At 42.1% G+C, this 25,270-nt stretch overlaps 1 protein-coding gene across 1 annotated transcript in view; it reads right to left on the bottom strand.

The window, feature by feature from the left end:
• Nucleotides 1-371: 371 nt before the first annotated feature.
• Nucleotides 372-25,270, bottom strand: part of LOC143300964 (U1 small nuclear ribonucleoprotein 70 kDa-like) — a 70,356-nt gene continuing 45,457 nt past the window's right edge. The window contains exons 6-10 of the mRNA XM_076614918.1: nt 18,779-18,860; nt 7,901-8,002; nt 5,610-5,718; nt 4,773-4,969; nt 372-2,807 (exon numbers count right to left, since the gene is read on the bottom strand). Of these exons, the coding sequence (XP_076471033.1) occupies nt 2,413-2,807; nt 4,773-4,969; nt 5,610-5,718; nt 7,901-8,002; nt 18,779-18,860 (885 nt within the window). The 3' untranslated portion in view covers nt 372-2,412. The remainder of the gene's footprint in view (nt 2,808-4,772; nt 4,970-5,609; nt 5,719-7,900; nt 8,003-18,778; nt 18,861-25,270) is intronic.

The following is a 25,270-nucleotide window of genomic DNA, read 5'->3' as shown; positions in this document are numbered from 1 at the left end:
GTAATGTATATAGCTTATCTAGCCATGCTGTAATGTGTCCAACAATCTGAAGACTGCTGCAGAATTTTCAAAGTGATGTTTCAACTATACACAGCTATTGGCTGCAATCTCCTGTTGTCCACTGAAAAACGCCAGTAAATACACATATTTATCATATATTCTCTCAGAAATCTGGATGAGTGAGTTTCCAAAGAGAAAAATGCAAATAGATCTGAAAATGGAATATAAATGTTAACTTGTAACTAACATTACATGCATGGTTACTAATGTACTGCCAAAAGGACACATGCACCAACAACTTGAGAGAATGGTACAAAAGTGGTGACCACCAAACAAAAGCACATACTGTCACTGCAAGTTCACACACAGAATCACACAAGCATAGCTTTATTGAAACTGACAGCTGCACAATGAACAAAATGTGAACATGAATAGGGGCTCAGTGCAATTTAAATCTGAAGCTAACTCCTCAGCAAATTTGCAACAAGCAGCAGAGAGCAAAATCTGCAAACTTCTTCTTTGGGAAAGGGGAGGGGGTGGGTTTGGCATACTGTCAGAGTAAGTCTGGATGAGTAAAGACAGAAGAAAATACTGCATGGGCAAACATTCACTGCATACTTACCACATATTTAATATTACAGGCCTCATACAAAAATCTATCCTGTTGTGTAAATCTGAAAGTGCTTGCCATGAAGTGGTTTCTATACAAATGAGAAATATTTCCTCAAGACAAAGTGGGGTTTGAATAAACTACATGGAAATGGTCCTTTTATCAGCACTTGAGTAAATCTAATTCATGGGAACATGTTCAGAATAAAGGCCAAAAAATAACCATAACCAGTACACTTACCATGGTATACTTACCACAAGATCACTACAAATACCGTGAAAAAGAAACTGCAAAATATCGCCACACAAAAACAATTGCCAGCTCCATTCCTAGATTGTCATCTGAACTGCCTTCACATTTAAATTTTCATATCAATGTTGAACACTTCTTTGCATCTGGAAAATGGCTAGTTTCACACATGTATCAGAAATATTACATCATGCCTTTCAAATCAATATTGCTTGTACATGTGATTCTTGTTTTCCATTGTCTGTTAAAGTAGTACCATTGTTGCAGTCCTGTTTTTTTGTTTTGGTTCATGTATGTTTAAGTGATTAAGCAACTGATATCCAATACCATTAATTTAAATTCTTCAGCATATAAGAAAAAAAGTGTTATTACATGTACTCTGTAAAAATGATTTGTATTTGCAATTTCTGATCAACTTACCAGTGTTTTCTTGCTAACAGAAAAACAAACAGATCTGCCATAACTGAGCATGAAAAGTGTTTTTTTTTTTTTTAAATACAAGAATCCATGCACATATGTGCTATCCATTACTATTCTCTAAGAATCTGTTTCTCCATGGGTAAGATCCTATCTCCACATTACCCACCTGCTTTGAGTTCGAGTCATACCCACCTTCAGGATCTCAAACACTTCTGTGGTGAACACCCCCCAAATCAGCACTGACGACTTCATTGACAGTAAAAAAACAACAAAAAACCAATTTTTAAAAGATTGTTCATAATCCACCATCTGATCCAGTAATCTGTTATTACTTTGCCATGGAACATAGAGTGCCCCGTGGTGCTTAAACAGAAAAAAGGTGGAAACAAAGCATCTGCAGAATTCTGTTTATATTTGGTTCTTTAAAAAAAAAAAAAAAAAAAAAAAAGCGTTTGGTTCTCATTGCCTCTCTCTTACAATGCATCTGGTGTCTTTCAGCATCATCTACAGACACAGAATCTTCTTTCTTTTTCTTTTGTTCTTCTATAAATCTGTTTTACAAAAAAACCCAGCTTGACCTACCTGATATGTTTGTGGATGTATATACATGTATGTGGTTGCTAATCCCAGCAAACTGATCTTAAATTCTCCCCAAATTGTTGCATGACTGTCTGTTTGCATGAACCACAGCAAATATTAAACGGTGGAGAAAAAAAAGAAGAGTAATTTAAAAATCCTTTAAGTAAGCATGAGTGCAATGTCTGTGTGCACAGAATGCACACACACTGCGTTTTCCCCCATTTTTTTTTTATTCATTAATTTATTTTTAGAATTGTTAGGAAGACGATAGTATCTGTTCATGTTGTAATATGCATCTCTCCCTCCGCCCCACCCAAAGTCAAGTAGTGGTGTGTGTGTACGTGCAAAGTGCAGCCATAAATAGAAATGCAGTATGGAAGAGTTTAATTAAAAGCTTCTCAAGAGTCCATGCTACACTTCTTTACCATGAAATTGAAAATAAAGGCAGTGTCTCTCCTTCAAGTTAAAAAACCCATCCTGTTGGAAGAAAAAGAAATCTGTTGTTGTCTGCATCAGGGTCAGGTAAATGAGGCCACCCTGACACCAGCAGCCCTTCACTCATCATCCTCCCCATCTTCTGGTGGGGGTGGGGGAGGGGGAGGGGCCCCAACATTTGGCATCTGGGCCGGGTAGCCCGCGTCTGAAGGCTCCTGCTTGACCTGGACGTTTGTGAAATCCATCCATGATTTGTTCTCCAAGTCTCCGCCGGGATAGCCAGCATTGTTGTAGTTATCATAGCCTCCCATACCCATGCCCCCGTCTCCAAACGGTGGTTCCAAGGTGACGTCGGGCTCCTCCTTGATGCGACGCTCACGTGAGCGCCGGCCGCGGTCACGGGATCGGCTCCGACGACCACGCTTGCGCTCTCGCGATCGGCTGCGCTTGCGCTCACGGGATCGCGAGCGCCGGCTTCGCTTCTTTTCTCTGCTGCGGGTTGCCTCTTCCTCTTCTGCAACCAGGATGAATGGACAATTCTAGTTCAAGACCTTTTAGCAACATATACAGTATATGATTCTCAACTATATTTTTTGACAGACTGTGTAGTAGTCAGCGCTGTCAAAATTTCTGTAAAGCGTCTAGCCATGCTTTTACTCAGACTATCCCATCTCGCAACTCCAGAACAAGCCAAGCTGCCCAGTATTTTATTTTTATTTATTTATTTATTTTTTTTTGGGGGGGGGGGGGGGGGGGGGGGGGTGCCAATAGTTTATCAAGCAAAGCACTGAATGGGCAATTTTAGTAAAGGAAAACAATTTCTGTGAGCAAGGAACATAAACGTTACACATTTCTTTTTATGGAGGACTTGCAATGTTTCCCCCCAACTCCCCTTCTTCGTCACCATTTCATGGCTAGTCTGTTCCATGTTTACACATTTTTGTGCAGGGCACTGACGATCTAGAACCAGCATGAACCAACACTTCACTTAGAGCCCCAGTCACCAAAGCTGCCAATCTTCAAACACAAATGTAATTGCAGAATGAATCAAAATCTTAACCTAAATGTAATGTAAACTATAAGAATTATTTCGTACATTCTCTGTTTAGCTCATACACTTACCATTTCAAATTGGTGCAAGCTACAGCTTTACCATGTCAAACTGGTGCAAGCTACAGCTTTGCTCTGGTGGCTAATTCTTGTTGCTAATGCTGTACTAACAAGGACCTCTGGGTCTAGTTCTATGCATAAAACACATGAAAGGTCTATATCCTTTTCTCAAAATTTGACAGCTGCCAGACAGGAAAAAAGGTGAAACAGAATCAATAGGAGCTAAAGCTACAGTACTTTATACTGAAGATATGGGGTGCGAGTTCAGAGTGAACGGAGTGAAGATTGAGAAGTGTAGACTGAGAATGATGACCCTAGGCATCCTGTTACCTGCAGAAACCAGTTTCCTGAGTTCAATCCCCAGTTTCAGCCTACCTGGTGGGTTAAGAGTGGAGTTTTTCCAATCTGCCAGGACGATGTATGTGAAGACCTGCTAGTGCCTAAACCCTCTTTGTGTGTATAAGAATAACTTTATTATCTCCAACTGGAGAAATTTGGTCAGGTGCATTATCACAACATAGACAGTAGACAACATGGGGACCATAACTGTAAAAGCCAACAACAGCCCCAACAAATATTACGAAGATACAAATGTAAAAAAAATATCACATACATACATCCACACACTGCAGGTAATAACTAGTATTCTTAATGTAAAAACAGAAAGAATTAAGAAATATTATTTGAATATAATTATAAACATAGCCTACTATACTGCACATTGATTATAATAGACAGATAAGATAAGAATAAAGATGAATTGCGGAAAACCACAACCAGATAATCAGCACCCCCCCGCACCGCACCCCCCCCCCCCCCCCACCCCACACACGCGGATAACTTGATTAAACAAGAGTAATAAACATATGTTCTCAAATAAAAGCATTTCACATATTCGCTTTTAAAAACATTGCAATTACTTATTACATCGTAATTATTAAACAGAAATATATTTAGAATAAGGACGTTAGCATGAAGATCAAACACGCACGTTAAAGATCCTGTATTTCATGTTGGTGTTAGGTGGGTTATGGAAACAAGAATATACCCAGCAAGCACATCCCTGAAAAAGATGTGTATTGCTGCCTGCATGGTGGGGTTAAAAACACACACACAAAAAAAAACAGTCATACATGTAAAAGCATGTGTGTGTGTGTGTGTACGCGTGCGTTCGCATGACTGAAACCTAACTGAATGACACAGGATATGAATGATGAGCACCCAAAAGCAGCTCTCAGTCGGTTCTACCCAGCCAGGCAGCCTGCTGTGCTAATGACTCTGTTTGTAAAGTGCTCAGAGCCTGGTCTGTGGCTGAGTACAGATGCTACAGAAGTATCCATGTGATCATCATCACAACTGCCCTGCTCACCTTCAGGACCCCGCTCCTCACGGTCACGACTACGGCGGCGGTCCCGATCCTTGCTGCGGCTGCGACGCCTTTCCCTGTCCATACGATCCCTGCCACCCATGCCTCGAGCGGGGCTGCGAGAACGGCTTCTGCCACGCCTCCTCTCCCTGCTGCGTGAGCGGTCTGCACGGCCTCTTGCTCCATTCTGCTCTTCGTAACTGTGGAGGAAAAAACCACAATGAAAACATTACTTTCAGAGTTGAAACAGGTTGTGAATAAGCATGCTAGCCCTGAAACGTTTCTTCTGGCTTGTTCATGAAACGGTGTGGTGTGTGTGTGTGTGTGTGTGTGTATATATATATATATGTGTGTGTGCATGTGTGTGTCACTGTGACAAAAATATTGTGACTATAATGAGGGGCTGTAAATACACAAATTTACAGAACCAAAGTCTCAGTTATCACATTATCCCTGCATTCCATACTTTTAAATACATTCTTTAAAAGTAGAAAAAGAAAATTAAAAAATATTGATAATCCTTTTAAAAAGCACACTTCATCCAGAACGTTAAGTTTTATGGTAGATCAATTAGTAAGAAAATGAATGGTCCACAAGAAAACATTTTTTTTAAATTTTTTTTTTTACTTTTATCTAAAAATAAATTCATACATACCCAATAATCTAATGATCACATAAATCCTCACCATCAGGTATTGCACCCCACCCGAATTCCCAACCAATCATGGAGTGAAAAACAACTCACATCACCACCACAACAACAATAAAAAAAAAAAAGAAAAAAAAAAGTGACCACCAAACCAAACATGAACTGCACTGCACCCTTCACTCGGGACCTACCCTGCCCCTGCTCCCGCTCCACCAGCTCCTTGACCGGAGTAGTCGTCACGTCCAGAGAAGCGGGTGTTCTCGTCAGGCCCTCCTTTGCGGGTGCCTCCCAGCCCCCCTCCTGCACGCACACACAGACAGACATCCGACACGTGTTTCCCTAACCACCCTGACAGAAGCTCCCCATGATGGTCACACCACTGCTACAGCAGGGGAAACAACTGAGTCCCAAAAACTGTTCAATGTTTCACCCATGCTGGGAAAAGGAGATAACCAAACACTGCTTATCAGCCACATGGATATAAAAAGCCCGTATCTGGGATTGGGATTAGCTCATATTTCTTACTGTGTCAGTTTGGTCTGCGCCCCTCCCAACTCTTCACTCGATGCATGTCAAAACTATTGATCTCTTACACAATCCAGGATGCCTGACTCAGTTCTGGGAAGCAAAGTCAGGGGACAGATCGCCATATTTTGTACTTGAACCCTAATATATTTATACAGACTGATCAACACAGCCACAGTGGGTGTCCCAACATCAAAATTATCGCAAGAGCATGCGCTGCTAACTGACATTCCTATGAAGTAAAAATTCAGTGCAGGTACCAGAAGAAGTCACTGAACACTGGAAGCAACAGAAAATGTGCAATAGTCCTTTCGAGAAGTTTCTATCTGAAATGGATTATGACACAGGTACTTCTGTAAAACCAGAGACTGCGCTCCAATCAATTGCTGCGTGGAACATAGATCTGGGATCAAACAATTGTAATGGAAAAGGGAAAGACTGTGGACCACTTAATCATTGTGTGGAACATGGAGACTGTGGAACAATCAATCACTGTGTATAAAATAATCCAATAGACTATATGGGTCCATTACAGGAACAACATATTTCAAGACAACTGCAAGATGACACACAATGACCCACACCCCTATTTGTCACTCCAACAAAAAAAGAAAGAAAAGTGCTTATCTGTGCACTGCTTGGGGAAAATGCCATAATATTATATATGGGTATATAATACATGCCACAAATAATTGTAAATATTTCATCATCCCTTGGAACAATGAATACACAACAAAATCAAAAGTCATCCTCTTCATGGAGAAATGAATGGACAATGAAATCAAATGCCATTCTCATCATGGGATTCATCTCAATGCTACTTGAATTTCCAACTAAACTTTCTTGAAAGTAATTCCAATATCTAACACAGGAACTGAACATCATTCTAGTTAAGAAGGCCGAGAAAGTCAAAACCAGGACTTCCTAAAGATGGATGTTTTTATTCCAACTAAAACGAATGCAGAATGAGAAAACATATTTTCAGTTCTACGGCCTTCAAGCAATGGGTTCATGATAAACCCAAATTACATATCATTTCCCCCGCACTTCCACAACTGTTATGAGTTCAAGTTGGAAAATTTCAGCACCAGCAATGTCACTGAAGGTATGTGTACCGTGTAGATTTTTTTATTTTTTTTTTTTATGGGCTAGCATCAAGGCCAGCTGCACTCAGCCAGTGGGGCTGCTGCAACTCATCAATTACCACCATCAGCTGGGGGACCATTACTCAGGTTGAGAAACAACAGGCGCAAGTGAACCCCTGCGAACTGACCAGGCAATAAGTATAAGGTCTCCACATGTGGCTGGTATCATGGAGCTGGGCACTGACAGCCACCTTGTTCATAGATGTGGTTTATTACAACTTAGCTCAGTGCCAAAAGGGTTGCCATTAACTCCCCATGGACTGTGATACAAAGTGGGTGTTTGGCATGGTTCGGGGGCTGATGGAATTAACAGTCTGGCAATAATGCCACCGGGGAAGCATGGGAGACAAGGCAACACATTCCCCTGACAAAAGTATCCAGTTCATATCAAAAATGATCTGTACAAGAATAACATAACAAAGGAAAACCAAACAAAGGCGCCCTGAGAAACTAACTTCCAAAACATAGTAAACACAGCACACATGAAAAAAAAAAAAGAAAAAAAGAAAAAAGAGAACGAAAATACACCAAACTAATCCAATAGAAGGTCTTACAGGAGTTTCTACTCCGATGATAAATCCTGTCAGACACTCCAGAAAATGTACCGAAGTATCACATCCTCTAGAGCCTAGAAAAAACACCATTCCAGGTTCCTTCCGAATGTCTCCATGAACAGGTGATGATAGAGAGGAAAGAAGCTATCTGCCAGAAAGACAGTCAAAGCAAAACAGATAAAGTAAATAAAGTGCAAGCCAGAAAGTATCCCCTGATACACCAACAGAACGTTCCACACACACACACAGTTTACTCACCTAACCTGCGGGGTCGCCACCCCTTGACAGTGCGTCCTCTCTCCACGTCCACCAACACTCGGCGTCCATCAATCTTCCTGCCGTCAGCATGTTTGTAGGCCGCTGTATGGGAGAAAAGAAAAAAACAAAAGACAGGTCAGATGGAGGCCTGTTTTGACAGACTGAACAGACTGTCTCGACTGTCGGTGGGGACACTGGTCTGCTTTCTCCTGCCATAGGTGGCTGTTACTGACTTGGTTTCATCCCTCAACATACAGTTCACTGTCTTCCTTTTCTGGGTGTGGAATACTCACAGTGAATTTGTTATGATTTTTAAAAACATTAATCTTTTCAGGTATCTGCCACCCCCTGATGATCTGGGTTTTATTTTTATGGATGATATTTGAAATTGAAAAAAAAAACAAAAACAAAAACAGACTAGCTTTTGTACACTTCCTTATTTCTTTTTTTTTTTTTTTTTTTTTTTTTAAAGACTTATCACACACCAGTCCTTTGGTCAATGCATTCATAGACACCTTGTACCCTGCACATGTTCTTATTCTTTTCACGCTAACATGATTTTATCATTATCATTATTTTTATAACACACTTGAAACATCTGACCCTGAGCATATGATATTCCTGCAAAGCAGAGAAAATGGCCAGAAAAATCACCTTCCATTTTCATGGAAAACTGGCATTCCCTGTCTGGAAACAGTGCACATCCAATCATTTCCACAAACTCATCAACAAAACAAAATAGCATCCGTTACTGTCACAGATAGAAGGGCAACAACGTGAGCAACTGTGTTCCTTATTCCAAAAAAGGTGCCTCAACTATGTTTTTGTCAGGATACCAAAATCAAAACAGAAAACCAATTCATAAACAGCGGAAAATCAACTGGCCTCTGTGATGTTCACATTGATAATAACTCAATGCGAAGAATGAATAATGTACAGTCATTCATCATGACCACACAGCAAAGGAAAAGTAGGTGAATAAGTAAAAGGGAGGAACAAATTTCAAAGCTATATGGATCCTGCAGTATCAACCCCAGGCAAAAGAGCTCCATGTTTCAAAATGTCTGAACAGTTTATCTCACATTGCTCACATTTTTGCCATACTTACCTCATCAATTTCGCCTGAAATTTAAATGCATCAATTATTCATAAAATACAGGTTCATAATCTCAGCAACAAAGCAGAACATGAAAGGCACAGAATATCATAGAAAGATAGATCACTTGTACTCAGACTGGGGGGGGAAAAAAAGAGAGAGAGAGAGAGACAGACAGACATACACACACACACACACACACAAAAAAAGAAAAGAAAAAAGATTTAGGAGTGGGACAGGCCTGAAATAAATATTTCTAGTATTTCTTACATGGGGTGGGACAAGAAAGTTTTGTGGAATGCTAACTTTTGAAACCCTAATGGAATTCTACTGCCAAAAACCAGTCTTCAAAAGAGCTAGCTGTGTTACCTGACCCGGCGATCCACCTAATCAAATTTGGAATTTTTTTTCCTTCTGTGATCTACATACTTACCCCTGTTTATCACCATATTTTTTTTCATGATTTGATTTTTATTTATGGTGTTGACAGGAGGAAAGTATTAGACACAAGAATGTGAAAAACAATATTGATAGATATAAAAAAAAAAATAAACAAACACCCAACTTACGTCTGGACCATCATTCCCTTTGTGAAAACCTACCACAACATGGCAAAACTGAGCCAATCCTTGGCAGTTGTGAATGAGCGAAAACGGTCCGTTGGCAGAGAAGTTTGTGTGGCTTTTTTTTTTAAGCGCAGGTGGTGCTGGCTCTATCAGGCAAAAACGCAGGAAGCTCCGCTTGTCTTGAAGATCCAAGTAGCGATAACTTACCCGGCTTACCTGAACGTAGTCATGGAAACACGCTACACCTCCAACACTGGGTCAGCTTACTAATCAATTTTTTGTGTGTGTGTGTTTAATCATTTTTTTTTTTCCCCAGTGATGGCGTTGCTGGTCAAAAGACAGGAGTGAAAAGGCAATGGGGGATATTGTGGAACAGCTTTCAAAATGCTGACTCCAAACAGAGATGTAGCGGCTTCCACACCACGCACTTTAAAGAAAAAAAAGAAAAGAAAAAAAACTTGGGAGGGGAAAAATAAAAAGTACAGGGACTGTGTGTGTTAATGTTTTCTGTTTGTGTTGTGAAATTAGTGTATGTTTTTTTTTCTTGCTTTTCTTCTTAGTTGGAATTGAAATGCAGTGTAACTTTTATGACCTGTCTATTAATGAAGTAAAACTAAATGAAAATGCAGCACTGTTATGTATTTAGTTTATGATTCAGCTTTAAGATAACCAGTTATTTCTATTGTGCTTCTTACAACTAGGGACTGGAAATGTGATTCAGTTCACAATGTCAAGGCTTTTATTTTAGATGAATAAAATGCACTGTTGTGCACAGTTGTTTGGATTAAATGCATATGTATGGCGTGCCTGTGTCGCTATTGTGCACCAAATACCTACCATGGAACAGAATATTTGATCTAACATCTTTCCACAATAGTGATATTAGATGTACACTGACTACAAGGCCCAGAACAAACTGATAGACAAAGCCTATTCCTAATATCACAGGTCCCAGACTAAGCTGCCAGCTGCTTCACATTATTTTGACTTTCAATCCTTCCCATGTCACCACAAGACTGCAACAGCCCTCTGATTCACTATCAGTAACTTTAACCATTATCGAATGTCTGTTTGAGGTGATTCCTTGTGGATGTCAAAAGATGAAACAATCTGGAAAACGTGGCAGCACCATACTTAACACAGCTTGAATCTTGGAAACAATTATATGAAAAACAGAAAGTAATTTTGAAAGCTTACCTTACCATCAAAGACTTGAAAATAATAGTGCACATCATTGACTGTGATCATGGAAATTGCAAGGAATAATTCCAACAAGTTTACCAAAGGCAATAAAACAATTAACATAATTTATATGTAATTCATGTTAAGCAGACAGGTGTCCCTTGACAAGAGGGCCTTGTAGTATTCTCTAACCATTTCTCTTTGGGCCAGATGGCAGGCAATAGATTTGGAAAAGAAATCACTGCACATGAATTATTTTGTGTTATGTTATGAAAAGGAGTGAAACTTAATTTTCACAAGTTAAAAAAAAAAAAAATGTTCGCAAGTGTCTGTGTTCTATCTTTAAACTGAACTGTTTGCCCTACTCCTTTTAAATGATGAAGTGAACCAAGGTTTCCTCAGAATTTATCAGCTGTAGCTGGCAGATGACACTGTGAATTAATATTTTTCCACCCACCCACCTTCACTATCTCCTAACCATCTCTTCTTATTTTGTATATTGCAGAGTAAACTCAGTGCAGCTGTTCAGTCCTACCAACACTTTGCAAACATTTTAATAAAGCGTTGATTTCAAAGTCTGTAGAGGAAATTTAAAAAAAAAAAGAAAAAAAAAAAAAAAAAAAAAAAAAAAGATTTGACAACTAGTTAATGACTTGAACATTGCAGTGCCAAAGCAATGTTTTACCCCTGTTGCTTCAAAAAATTAATTTTTGTTTCCAAATCAAATTTTGAATCTAAAAACTCAAGAGTATGTTTTCATCATTATGTGAGGACAATACTTTTTTCAAAATTACGTCTGTTTCATCTTATTCAATCAATTTATTTTCTAGTCATTACTATCACCTTTTTTATTTGTTTCTTTTGTTCTGTACTACCATCTGGATGATGACATGTTTCTGATTTTGTGATGTGCAATGGTCACGGCATGGTTATACCCACCATCTTACCATTACCCCATCTTGTCATACAAACCAGAAATTGGGCAGGCTAGGAGTAACTAGTCAGTCTGAACGACTTGGGATTTAGAGCAACATGGATGCCACTTTAGGGCCCGCATGTTGGCAGAGGGGGTTCTGTGAGGAGAAGAATAAAGGAACAAAACTATTAGTACGCCACAAAAAATAATGACTCGCTCCCTCTCACTTAAATTTAAATACATGACTGGCACACAACACACAGAAACAGTCTGCAAAACAGAACAGAATGTAAACACAATTTCAAAAATGAAACACAAAGCAAAGAGATGTATAACTACAATCTCAAAATCCATGCAGATTTGATCCTCTACCAGTTCCCCCTCTCTTGGAACTTCAGACAAGACCAACAGAATATAAAGAGTCACAATGCAATATGACTTGCAATGTTCTGTAAACTAACAGTAACACTGTCCAGTTGGCACTATTTCTCTTAGACCACCTGCATATGAACACAAAAATCATTCTTCTATCATCTGGTAAGACCAGCCTGTCTCCAGATATTCAGATGTATCAGACACACACACAAATAAATATATAAACAGACATATAACTCTAACAGAAAGCAGTGGAAGTGGAAGCTTAATTTAGTAGTTACAGGAGTGGGAGTGGGTTGAAGGATAAATCTATAAATATATGTCACTCAAGACATATATTTCACCATATCAACAAATCTGTGCAAAAAGGACAATGATGTTCGAGCCATTTCTGGCTCTAACAAATCCACAAATTATTTCTTTCTCAAACAGAGTACATTCAATTCTAAACAATGTAACCCATGATAAGCTATATTCTGAAAGTTTCAACTGTTCCATGGAGAAATTAAATGACCAGTAAATGATGCCACTTAAAGCTCTGGTGATCAAGAAAATGCACATACTTGCTTAATCTTAAGACACCAAATCACATGGTTTCCAACCATGAGATGAAGATACACAGACAATATCAATTAAGAAAAAGCCACATGAATTTCATTTTTAAAAGTGACTGGATTTCAGAGTTCCTTGACTCAAGTTGGAGAACAGGTAAAAGAGAGAGAGAGAGATAGACAGACAGACATGATTTTGGAACACACAGACACTTGTACACCTGTAGCCCAGCAGTATCATTGAATGAGCACATACTTCTTTCCACACATTAAAAATAGTGCATATTATAAAACTGTTCACTGAGAACATAGAAAATCAAATTCTCTTGAATCCACAAATTCTTATACCATGCGTCAGAATACATCACCAAGTGGCTCCGATAAATCTGGAAAATACACTCTCAGAATAAGAAATGCCATTTTGGTATCAACATTCCCACACTCTGAAATTTATCATTACTGGCTGCATATAAACTCCCTGAAACGAAGACAAAAGTTTCAATCCCCACATCCATCAGCTGAAGTAAGGGACGCCTACAAGCGTGGGCCGAAAATTCCCAATACATCATGTTCCTTAACAACAGCATGGCTTTGTCATTCCTCCGGAGTTGTGAGACAAGACCCACGCTCTTTCCTTATTACACTCAGAGCCAGAAACGAATGCCCAATAAAAAGATCACAGAAAAGGAGGGAAAATCTGCATACAAACACTACACCGGGGAGTGGACCATCACCAACAATGCCTATTGTAATGGCCTGGAAACGCCAGGCTGCGGCATGGGAGCGCACTCTCTATGTGCTTCGTGAGTGGATCCGTGGTGCCGTTCTTTGGCAGCTTCAGAGGAAAGGATCGATGTGCCCCAGGGAAATAACAATGAATGCAGAGGGAAGGGGGTGGGGACACCATCCTTCCTTCTTTCTTCTCTGACAGTGATGGGGAACAGGGATTGTTGAATGCTGACCTCAGGTCCTCCCTGTCTCCCAAGTTACTGTCTCCTATTGATCACTTAGTTACAGAGCTCTCCCTGTGCAACTGGATGAGCCCCCCCCCTCACCCCCCCCCCCCACCCACACACACACACGCAATCTAGCAGGTTAGATGTAAACACCAATGTAGTATGATATATCTTTTAGGCTGGGCTCCCCAGGTTACCATTCTTACCACTGTAGTATTCCACTGGATCACTCTCAGCCTATAAATAATTTATCACAATATCTACTGCATTCCCTATCAGTCCTTCAGTTTCAGGTTTTTGTGTGATGTGTTTTTTTTCTCTTTATCAAGAAACTTCAGTATATATCTGATTCAGTTCAAATCAATTCCAATCCATTCAGGCTTGTGAAACAAAGGAAGTGAAAGAAAATTACATCTCATTAAGTATCGGAAGAAAACAATGGAGCAAACAGGTTTATGGTTTATTCCCTTCCACCACTATCCCCCTGCCCCTCCATCCTAAGGATTATCCATAATGATTAAAAGAAATGTTTAACTGTTCACTTAAGCTTGGTTCAGCCTCAACTGACTTTGAACTGAAGGTGAAAAGAAGCACTCTAGATCAATTCCAGACAAACATCATACTTTTCCATCTCCTCTTGCAGAGGAACACTTACTGTAGGTCAACTCTAGTCCTGGTTCAGACGCAACCGTCTGTCATGTAACGCCAGGAACACTTTACAAACTTTCCACATTTTCACTTCATGACTTCTCCCCTCCCCCTTCTCCCTGATCCCCATCATGTGTTGTGTTGTTGTTGAGTGAAGTAAGCATGGTTATGTATGTATATATATATATCACTGAATCTGAAAGTCAAAAGGATATCTACAATCAAAGAAAGACCAAGAAACCAGGATGAGGGAGGAAGAGGATGGGGGTAAGGCTGACTGGATGGCAGTGTGTGCAAGTTTTGAGGGGCTGGGATGAAGCTGGCGTGGGGTGGGGGCCAGGTATGGGGTTTGTGTGGGAAAGATGGAGCTCTAATTATTAATTAATGTATGAATTATGATTTTGAAATGTAATACCGACAGAAGTCAATAACATACTTTCAATCTGAAACACTTATCAACTTAATCATAAAAGATCTGGTTTTTACTTCATCTTTCTCACAGACACTCAGGGTTCCCTACTGGCCCGCTCCCAAACAGCTGTCTAAGAACACTCTTCATGGTTTCGCTTTGATGAACTGTGGGAACAGATAGTTCACACAAGACCAGAAACACTGCACAGAAGGCTCATTAGGGGCACAGCGCAAAGCCCCAAGCCTCTAAACCTGACAAAGAAGAAGAAAAACAGAACCGACTGTATGCCTGATGTGCTGCAGGGGCTGTAAAACAGTAAACGCAGGACCAGTAGTTGCAAGGCAGCTGTCATCGATCACAATGCCAGTCTGTCCTCATTGACGCTGGCATGGGCTCAAAGAGACTGCCTGACGTTTTGATGGAGTGAACAAGAGGCTATGTGTGAAAGCAAAACTGGATTAGCTAAACTGGGGGTGGTCCACATAACAGCCCTGCTGTAAACTGAATCCATGAACTCTTTCCTGCACAATGCCAGAAAACCTCCAGGAGATGCAGTTTTGTTCGATTCATCAATCCAAGACACAAAGACTATCATAAATGTCATGCTGTTGTGCTCTTTGCACAATAACTTTCCAACACCTTCCCCTAAAGTTATAGCTGTAACTTAGAGGTTACTGCTCTTACTTTTTCTGACTCAGCGGCCACATAAAGAATCTTCTTATCTGGTGCTTTCCCTTCTCCAGTCATGTTATCGGATCTACTGATTACTTCATTATACTCTCTGTGCTGAAAGACAGACAAAAGACATAGTTAATAATAATTACTAAAGCACATTCATTCACACACACATTAACTCCCCCCCTCCCCACACCTGTATCTTTTCTGGGGCAAAATCACAATAATTGCAGTTACTAACTTTCTATCCATTCAAAAGAAAATAGTTCACAACTCTTAACCTTTTAATCAGCAGTAACTGATTCTAATTCTTTTCACACACACACATACACTACTGCCTAATGGTAAACAAATAAAAAGATCTCTCCTGAGAGTCTATTTTTAAACAGGAGCATAGCTTTTCCTCTGAATGGAATTCTCACAGGATTGGGTGCATCACTCAGCACTCAGAAACACACCATGCTGATGCTGGAGATAGGACTGACAGTTAGAGAGAACATCATAGGCCATGCAGGACTATATTGATTGGTTGGGAAAGAGGGAAAAAAGGTCATGATGAAAACACAAACGCATTGGCCTGATAACCTAATTCACTTTTCTGTGTGTGTGTGTGTGTGTGTGTGTGTGTGTGTGTGTGTGTGTGTGTGTGTGTGTGCTCCTCTTCCCTTTGCAAGTAGGCATGGAAAAAAAGAATAAATAAAAATAAAAACAAAAACTTGAAGAGAATCAAGTGTGTTCCACTTGTACAGAAAAAGCACTCTTATTCAATGTGTGTGTGTGTGTGTGTGTGTGTGTGTGTGTGTGTGTGTGTGTGTGTGTGTGTGTGTGTGTGTTGTGTGTGTGTGTGTGTTGTGTGTGTGTGTGTTTGTGAGTGACAGAGAGAGAGAGAGAGAGAGAGAGAGAGAGAGAGTACATACGTGTGTGTGTGAATGTACACGTTGGTGCCAGTGTTCAACATTCATATACACAGAATCTCCACTTTACAGTTATCTTCTTTTCTGGTCAGTGCATTTGACAAATTGCCTCCCTCATGTTTTCAGACGCATCCAATCATATTCCTATGTCTGAGTCTGAGCGCACAATCATCTCACCCATCCATGCAACACACACAAAATGTGAAAAAGCAACAGACGACATGCATCCTCGCTCTTACACCCACCAAGTCAGGACTCTATGAGTATGAACAGAATAGATGAAAACAAACAAACAAACAAAAACCCCTCACAAAAACAACCTTTGACAGAGGCAGGTTATGAGTTTTTGTTGTTGTAAATTTCTTTTTATTACAATAACTAACTTGTTTTAATTCCAGCTTGCACATGCACGAAAAGGTTTAGTGGAAAGCAGTCTCTGGTGCTACAGATAGGAGGCAACGGGGTTGGGCAGTGGGGTAGAAGTGCATGGGTGGGTAGTGGTGGGGCGTGTGCACGCTTGTGTGAGTGTGCGCGCGCGCGTGTGTGGGTGAAGATGGTCTGTGTGAACTGTGAAACCAGAGAACAGTGCATGCCCCCTGAAACAAACATACATGGATTTTTTTCTTTCATCTGAGTGAACAGAGATGAGGAGTTTGAGTTATATTCCCAGCCTGTTTTCTGATATAAAATGAGTGTCAGCAGCTTGTAACTCTCTTCCCATAAGTATAGTTAAAACACCCACCAACCCACAACTGCACACTCATGTACATATGCCCCTGTCCCACAGAGAGAGAGAGAGGGAGTAAGGGGGTGGGGAGGTAAAGGGGAGGTTGGGGGGAGAAAGAGACAGACAGACAGGGAGAGATAGAGAGAAAGAGAGAGAGACAGACAGACAGGAAAAGGGAACTGGATGTGGGGGTTGGAGAATGGACACACTGTTAAGAAGAAGGCAGTAAAAACAAATCGCAAGACCTCTTCACTGCTGGCCCTCCACAGACTGCCCCATAATGCTACACCAGCAGACTCTGGGCCCAAAGGCAAACCCACTCTTTAATATGGCTAAGAAAACTGCAGGGCTTGGCTGACTTTAATGAGCATGTCTCAACTGACAGCCAGACATTTATTTAATTTTTTCAGCATACACTGACAAAATGACAGGTGATTAGGACCCCCCCCCCCCCCCCCCCCCCCCCCAATGCACACCCTCCACTCTCCTGTAACCACCCCTTTCCCTCCCCACTTCACAGACCGGTCAAAATATCCAGCAAAGCTAAGATTAAACAAAACTGTGGGTAAGATAAAGTATGTATAGTGGTGCTCTCAAAAATCATCAGAATTGATTTGGTAACACTCAGTGAAAACTGTACAGGTGCACTGGAGTCTTGTCAAACTGTCTAAATGAACAAATATGTAAAGCTTATTGAACTCCAGTAGCTAGGTGGATAGTGGAGTTGAGGAAACAAATGAACAAGGATTACATCATGCCAAAAACATGAAGGTGGAAATGTCAAGGGGGAGAAGGGATGGGGTGGGGACTTAATGGAGGAAAACAAAAACTGACCCCACAAACTTACGCAGTCTGATGCCCTGATGGTGCAACTGGCGATTCTGCACCTCTCACAACACTTGTGGTTCATAATCTTTATCTACCACTTTTTTTCATGAACAAACTTAATATGCATACTTTTTTTTTTCTCTTCTCTCACTACCTTCCCATTCTTTATTTGTTTGCTTATCAAGTTTCAATTTCTAAAAAGTTAACAACATACTCCACAGTCTATGTCATGCTGTATGTTCAGTATTCAAAGTGTGTAACAGAAAATGCTTACCAGACAATGAATCGCTGAACACAAATGATCACAAAATTACGGCCAAACCTTCGACAACATGTATATGGATGCACGAATGCCAATGTGCACGAGAGTATGCACCCACTTCTGTGACTCCAAATGTGTCTTCCAGCAAAATTCCTCCTCCAAGGTTGGTGCTGACGGACATGTCTTCTGGATATGGGGCTTTACACAGAGCCCCCCCCTCCCCCCCCACCACCTCACAATCACTATTTATGCCATGCTTACTTATAGACATGAAACTGAAAAGGATGTTCTCTGGGATTTTGTGATTCAAGCTCACTTTGCCCCCCTATTCATCCTCCACCATCCCCTTTATCTATTCTCCTCCCTCAACATCCCCCTGCTTCCCACATTAACACTGTTTTTTAAAAAAAAAGAAAAAAAAGAAAAAAAAGTCAATCCCCCCATAATGTACTATTCCTTAAAAAAATCTCTCTCTCATTATCAAACCAATACACCTTACTGAAACTTAATATCACTGGGTGCGTATGAGTGCACACACACACACACGAGACTGTAAGGTGCTTGTCCAAGGGTAACCCAATCAGTGGTGTGGATATTTTAGGTGACTTGGTAAAAGTAGAGCATCCCATGACTCATATCTCCACAGAAAAACAAAACAAAACAAAACAAAAAAAATCCCAAAACATGGGATTGAACAGCCTGATGGTGGCATGGGGCAGGGGCTAAAAGACATGTAAAGGAGATTCTACTGCGGAGGAACAGTTACTCACAGTGCATGTCTCGTTCATGCTCGTATTCGATGAAAGCGTAACCCCTTGGTTTGCCTGATGCGCGTTCTGATGATACACAGATCTGAAACACATAAATCACCGTTATCGTACTGCAGTTGACGAGACAAGGGATGAAACAGTGCACATACACATGTGTAGTGTGTAGTGTGTGTGTGTGTGTGTGTGTGTGTGTGTGTGTGTGTGTGTGAGAGAGAGAGAGAGAGAGAGAGAGAGAGAGAGAGAGAGAGAGAGAGAGAGATCACACTGGGAAAAGAGGAGGGGAAAGGAAATACAAACAAGAGAAAGAATTGCACAGCTGCTCTCTCATTTCTTCATGTTCAAGTATTCTCCCTCTGAGAGTCTTACATTCTTTTGTAGCCTGCTTCACTTTAACACAAACATGCACAAGCCTTAACACACACTGCTGGATTACAACATCAAACAAACTGTGAAACAGAACATTAGAAAACCAGTTAGTTTTCCTCAGAACACAGTTCACAGATATATTGTAATCCTTTTCTTTTCTTCCCCTGTTTCTTCTGTTTATTGTAATGACAGTCATAGCAATAACAGCTATTTATAGTATGCTCTACAACCTGAAAAAAGAAAAAAGAAAAACGACAAACACAGCCATGTTTACCACAGACAATGTCTAACACACAGATGAGGTAAAAGTTCAATAAACACTCTTTTAATGAGCATAACATGGAAGGAGCCTCACCCTCCACAATCACGCACTTTCCAAGCTGATGGAAAGCAAGCTTTCATGATACAGATAAAAGATACATCACGTGCAAGATCATAATCCCCATCCGCTTCTAGAAGAGCATGCATGCAAAAGATGACAGAACCCATCCTGTGTGCACGTGCCAGCTTTTACGGGAGTCTAGCACAGCATCAAACACTTCACCGCATATATTCCTCTTCAGAAACATGGGGGTGGACAGATGGCAGCATTAAAATTCATGGACAGCACAGACACTGGCATAGAGCCCATTGATTATTCTCTGCCTCTGAGGTTTATGATGGATACTTTCTTTTTTCTGTGGGAAAGATCTCTCTCTCTCTCTCTCTCTCTGTGTGTGTGTGTGTGTGTGTGTGTGTGTGTGTGTGTGTGTGTGTGTGTGTGTGTGTGTGTGTGTGTGTGTGTGTGTGTGTGTGTGTGTTTGATCAAAACATTTCCCTCTAATGTATGTCACACAGACACACACACACACAAAAATAGAAAATTAAAATTGAAAACATAAATGAAGCCGAACGCCAACAGAATGCACACAACACGGTAACACACAGATCATAATCAGGCAGTCTGCAAAATGTTTCTAGAGCTCTTCTCTCTCTCTCTCTCAAAGCTTGTAGACAGGAAGTCGCTTCATACCTATCACTTACTGGGAAATAATGTGTGTGTGTGTGTGTGTGTGTGTGTGAGTATGTATGTGTATGTATAACACCCACTCCATTCCCCCACCACCCTCATCTGTGTGTGGGAAGGAGGGAGGGACGGGGGCAGAGAAAGCTAGCGAGCGAGCGTGGGAGCTAGAAATGGGGGAAGTAGCGAGAGTGTGGGAGAGGGCGTGAGCGTCTGTGTACCCGTGCCCGCACACAATGTGTGAAAATGATATCTGAAAGAAACTGGGAAGGAGAGGAGACGACGGAGTCAGGGACGATGATGGTGGGAGTTGTGATGGAATAGGCAGATGGGGAGAATGAGAGAAAGAACAGAACAAGGCATGAAAAAAGACAACAAATTTTGATGACAAAGACATGGAACCCATTACCAGTAAATACCACACAGGTGCTTTACCAAATCGCGACACACAGATCCAAACAAGTATATTCTAAGTATAACCATTCAAGCCGTTGTCTCGACACATCGATTCAACTTCAAAATATGTGTACATGCAATCAACCTTCCCCACCCCCCAACCGACCCCCTCCTCGTTCCCCTACCTTCTCTGTGAAAGAAGGAAATGGGCTGAAAATGTGACGAGTCTAAGACAGAAGACACACATAAAGAGAGACAGGCTGCCCTGGGGGTCTGGGGAAAGAAAGGGGTTGAAGCAGATGAAGAGACGGACAACGAGAGAGACAGTCATAGAGAAGACAGAGACAGAGAGAGACTAGGACATAGACTAATACAGAGAAAGATTGTACGACATGAAATTCGAAAGGCTTACATGACAAACCTGATTAAAAAGAAGCCTGGCGCGCCAACAGGTAAGTAAAGCCAATTCAGACCAAAGCACCGACGGATCCCCCCCAGATAGATTAATTTTCCAGTGTGTGTGTGTGTGTGTGTGTGTGTGTGCGCGCGCGCGCAAATTACAGACAGGCAGACAAAGAGAGTGTGACGACAGAACTGGGGGGTGTGGGTAGTGATAAACTCTAGGGAGAGCTGGACAGTACAAGGTCTTCAAAGAAGCCCCCCTCAGTCAAGTGTTTCGGCCCTTAACTCCTTACACTCTATGGGGGCCGGGCTGCACCCAGGTCATGACTCCTGGATGCCCCTGTATTGCTGCCTTTTTTTTTTTTCTTTTCCAGCTGAGGCTCCTTTGGAGTGCATTTTCACCATGTTGTCCACTGCCCCTGCTGGCCTTACTGGACTGCCTTCTGGGCTCTTTTGTCATCCTCTTCCTTCTTGATCTCCCGTATGATCATGTCTCTTTTTGCTTTCCCCCCTTGCCTTGGACCACCATTCCATCTTTGTCCATCCCAGGCCTTGTCTGTTGGTTTGGGTGTGTCCTATTATTTCCTTTGTCTTAAGACTTTCTTTCGCTGCAATGACTGCCCCCCTGACTTTCCATTTTCTGCCAGTCTTCAGCTTGGGTTGGTTGGATCTCACAATACTGTCACTTGAGTGTTCGAGCATGCTGAGAAGTTTTGCCTTCCCTACCTTGTATTCTCCAACAAGGGACTTCAGAGGTAGCCTCAGCTTTGCTTGGCGACAGTAGAGCGCCACGTTAGTGAGACCATGTGGGACACCAAGCCATTTGCGTGTGTACTTGTTGATCTTTGGCTCAATCGACTCGACTATGCCACAGCTGATACATATCAGGAGAGGCCACAGGAGCTTTGGAATAAGCATGGACTGTAGGCACCACACTTTGTGGTGGGGGTAGGCTGTTCCTGAGGAAACAAGTTCCGTGCGTTACCGGTAGCCAAGGAGCCGGAAGGAACTGGTAAAAACAAATAAACGAGGGAAGTCATGAACGAACGCACGTGTGCCATACCAGTGAGGTAGGTAGTTACTGTATTAGGAAGGGGGCAGTAGGATCGGACAAATGGGAGAGAGACTAATTTACAGACACAGTGAGGGAGCGAGGGAGAGGTTTGAAATAAACGAAGCACAGGTTGGGAGGCAGGTTTCCCTTCACACACACACACACACGCACTGAGACTGACTCACGCTCACACAAACACACACAAACATCGTGAATGTGCTTGGAAACAAGTTGGGAAGACGTCCAACACTTCCTTGTTGCCTTGGCACTCGCGATGGCGAGATGGCGAGTGCTTATCTCCCTATCCCCCACCCCAACCCACTTATCTTCCCCGCTTCCTTAATCCCCCCCCCCTCCCGACTCACCCCATCCTTCCCCCGAGTCAGAGTTCAGAAGGATTTCAAGAAAGATAGGAGAGCGCATCCTCTGATAAGTATGCGCCCCGTTTTCTCACCTCTCAGACGAGTGCAACCGTTGACAATATGGGTGAAGTAGGTCTGAGTCTTTGTGGATTTCAATCCTATCTCTTGCATCATTATAATTATCATGACAGTTATCTATCTATCCGTCTGCCTGTATGTCTTATCTGCTGACAACGCATAAAAAGAAAAGAAAAAGAAAAAGAAAAACAATAACACACACGCACACAGACACACACACCCCGACTGAAAACATGCCCTCATATTCATTGTTTTCTAGTGTACCGCTATACCCCCCCAGCCCCCCACCAGGATGTTATGCAGAATGATGGTCCCTCACAAGCATGTGAATCAGAAAATGCAATGCAACTTCCCGTGGAATGGTATTGGCAACTTGCCTTATTTTCTCTTTTCATCTTTACGCAGTTTACAGTCACACGAGACAAACATTCAGGGAGAATAATGCAGAGTTCCAAACAAATATTCCGCATAGAAGCTGATTGGTACAATACTTCACAGCACTCTTTTTCTTTTCCAGTGGAACAGCTCGGATCTTCAGGAGCAATTCTAAGTTTGACGAAGACCACCCTTGATCTGTGGTCAAGCTATGACGACTGTGGGCGGAGCATAAAAACACAAATACGCTTTAAAAAAAAAAAAAGAAGAAGTGAAAACGGTTATCAAAACAACAACAATGTAGTATTGTCCGGAACTTTCCAGACTTGTTTAATACCGCTCACCCTGCACACACACACACAAGGAACCCAAAGCATTATTTCGATGTCTTCAGTGTTGTTCACCCGGCAGCACAAAACAGCAACAACAAATCCCAAACAATGTGCTGAGAGTCCAACCTCCCTCACCCCCCCGAGTATTTGTACACAACCAGACAACCACTTTTCATACCCTCCGCTTCCCTCCCTCCTCTTACTTTCTGCCAAACGGGTTCTTGCATACCGAGGTCTAGAGCAATGCCTTCTGACAAGGAAGTAAGCGCCAACAGCGCTGAGCTGCCACAGGTGGACAGTCATTCATCAGCGCCATGTCTTCAGGTCGAGCTCACCGCATGCCTCTTTCAAGGCTGAACAAGACAACGTGTCAGGATCACTTTTGGGGGGATGGGGGATGGGGGTTGGGATTACGCGTGCATGCTGTGTGTGTGTGTGTGTGTGTGTGTGTGTGTGTGCGTGTGCGTGCGCGCGCATTCTACGCATCTATGTATGTATGAGTGTATGTACACCGGGTGATCTAAAGTCCTAGATCACTTGATTCGCAGAATGAATGATCAAAATCCGATTCGCTTCACATTTTCGCAATTCTCCCAGAATCGTTTCCTCTTTCCTCGCAACGCTGTTTCTGCCACTTCGTATGTATGACAGTCAGTCGTGTCCGACTAAGACCATCAGAACAGCAGAGGAGGCAACTTGAACTGCTGTCTCAACTATATAGGCTAGAATTTGATTATCGTGGAGAGCGTCTTGCCCAAGTTACACCCCCACTCTCTCGGCCAAGAGGGTTTTTGGGACAGTCGGCGTTGGGATGGTTCCCAAAGGCCAACTAGCCCCCAAGGCCGCAGCACAAGGAGCCGGTGCAATCTTCAGCCACCTCAGACAACTGTCAAATACTTCCCGTACTCCTCTCTCGAACATAGTGTCGAGCCATGCTCCCCCCCCCCCCCTCCCCCACCTCCGCCGTGGCAAATTCCGCCATCAACCTGTATAAGTAACCGATGTCCACATCTCAGTGAATTCCCCCAAAACAGGCTTCACGGAGGGAACAGCCACCAAAGTCATAATCGCAGGACCAAGTCAGTGCAGCGCTGTTGGTCGGGAAAGGGGAACACGTGGACGGATTGCTCCAAGATATATCGGATTGCAGTGATCTTGGTGTTTAAATCTTATGGGGACTAGCATTGCCAAGCACAAGCGTTTGTTTACTGGCGCCTATCTTTGGACGCTGCTCAGAGACGGAACCGCTATATTTTGGGGCAAAACTATTTCCACGCATGTTGTGTGATGCGAAGACTTCAAGCTCCGACAGAACTTCGACCACGCCAGGGCCATGAGAAAGTAAGAAAACAGAGCAGAGTCTGTTCTGGTGATGAAATCTATCGTCCGTAGTGGTACAGGTATTCTGCAACCAGCGCTCACATGCACCTTGTTCGACCTTTGTTTGGAACGTCGTAAAAATGCAGTTTGCTCGCTCATGGTCACATCTGGCAGTACCACTGAGCTGAACGGGACTGCTGAGCTCGATGGGCAGTACAGACCAGAATTTTTTTCTCCGGAATTTGTTTTCCCTCTAATGAAACGATCGACCCACCTGCAAACTGTCCTGTGTGACACGCGACCCACCTGCAAACTGTCCTGTGTGACACGCTCAAGTTTCTATACCTGTAAAAATGACAATGTTTTAACACTCGACATCATCTGTGTTGGGAATGAGGATCTATAATTTTGACACTGTGAACTTTCAAACATACCATACATTAAAAAATAAACTGGACCCCTCTCACCCCACTCTTCTTTTTATATCTTCTTATTCATTTATTCATGAAAAAAAAGATGTGCCAGCAGATGGCAGTCTTTTGTAATTAGTCTGAACCTGTGCTTGAGAGAGAGAGAGAGAGAGAGAGAGAGAGAGGACACATGTACCACCCTCGTGTGTGTATGCCTGTGTGCATGCGCGCGCGCGTGTGTGTGTGCGCGCGCGCGCTCTCGTAACTGAAAGCACGTTCCTTAACGTCAACATGTGGTTGTTCAAGAGTTTTCAAGTATGGTAGTGTTATAACATCACTTCTTCATGTGCATTCGTAGGCTGCAGCTGGCATGTTCGCCGTTTCTCCGAGTAGG

This window comes from Babylonia areolata, chromosome 27 (assembly GCF_041734735.1).
Source record: "Babylonia areolata isolate BAREFJ2019XMU chromosome 27, ASM4173473v1, whole genome shotgun sequence".
In the NCBI taxonomy this organism is placed as follows: Eukaryota; Metazoa; Mollusca; class Gastropoda; order Neogastropoda; family Buccinidae; genus Babylonia; species Babylonia areolata.
The sequence above is the reverse complement of the archived record's forward strand: the minus strand, read 5'-3'. Positions and strand labels throughout refer to the sequence as shown.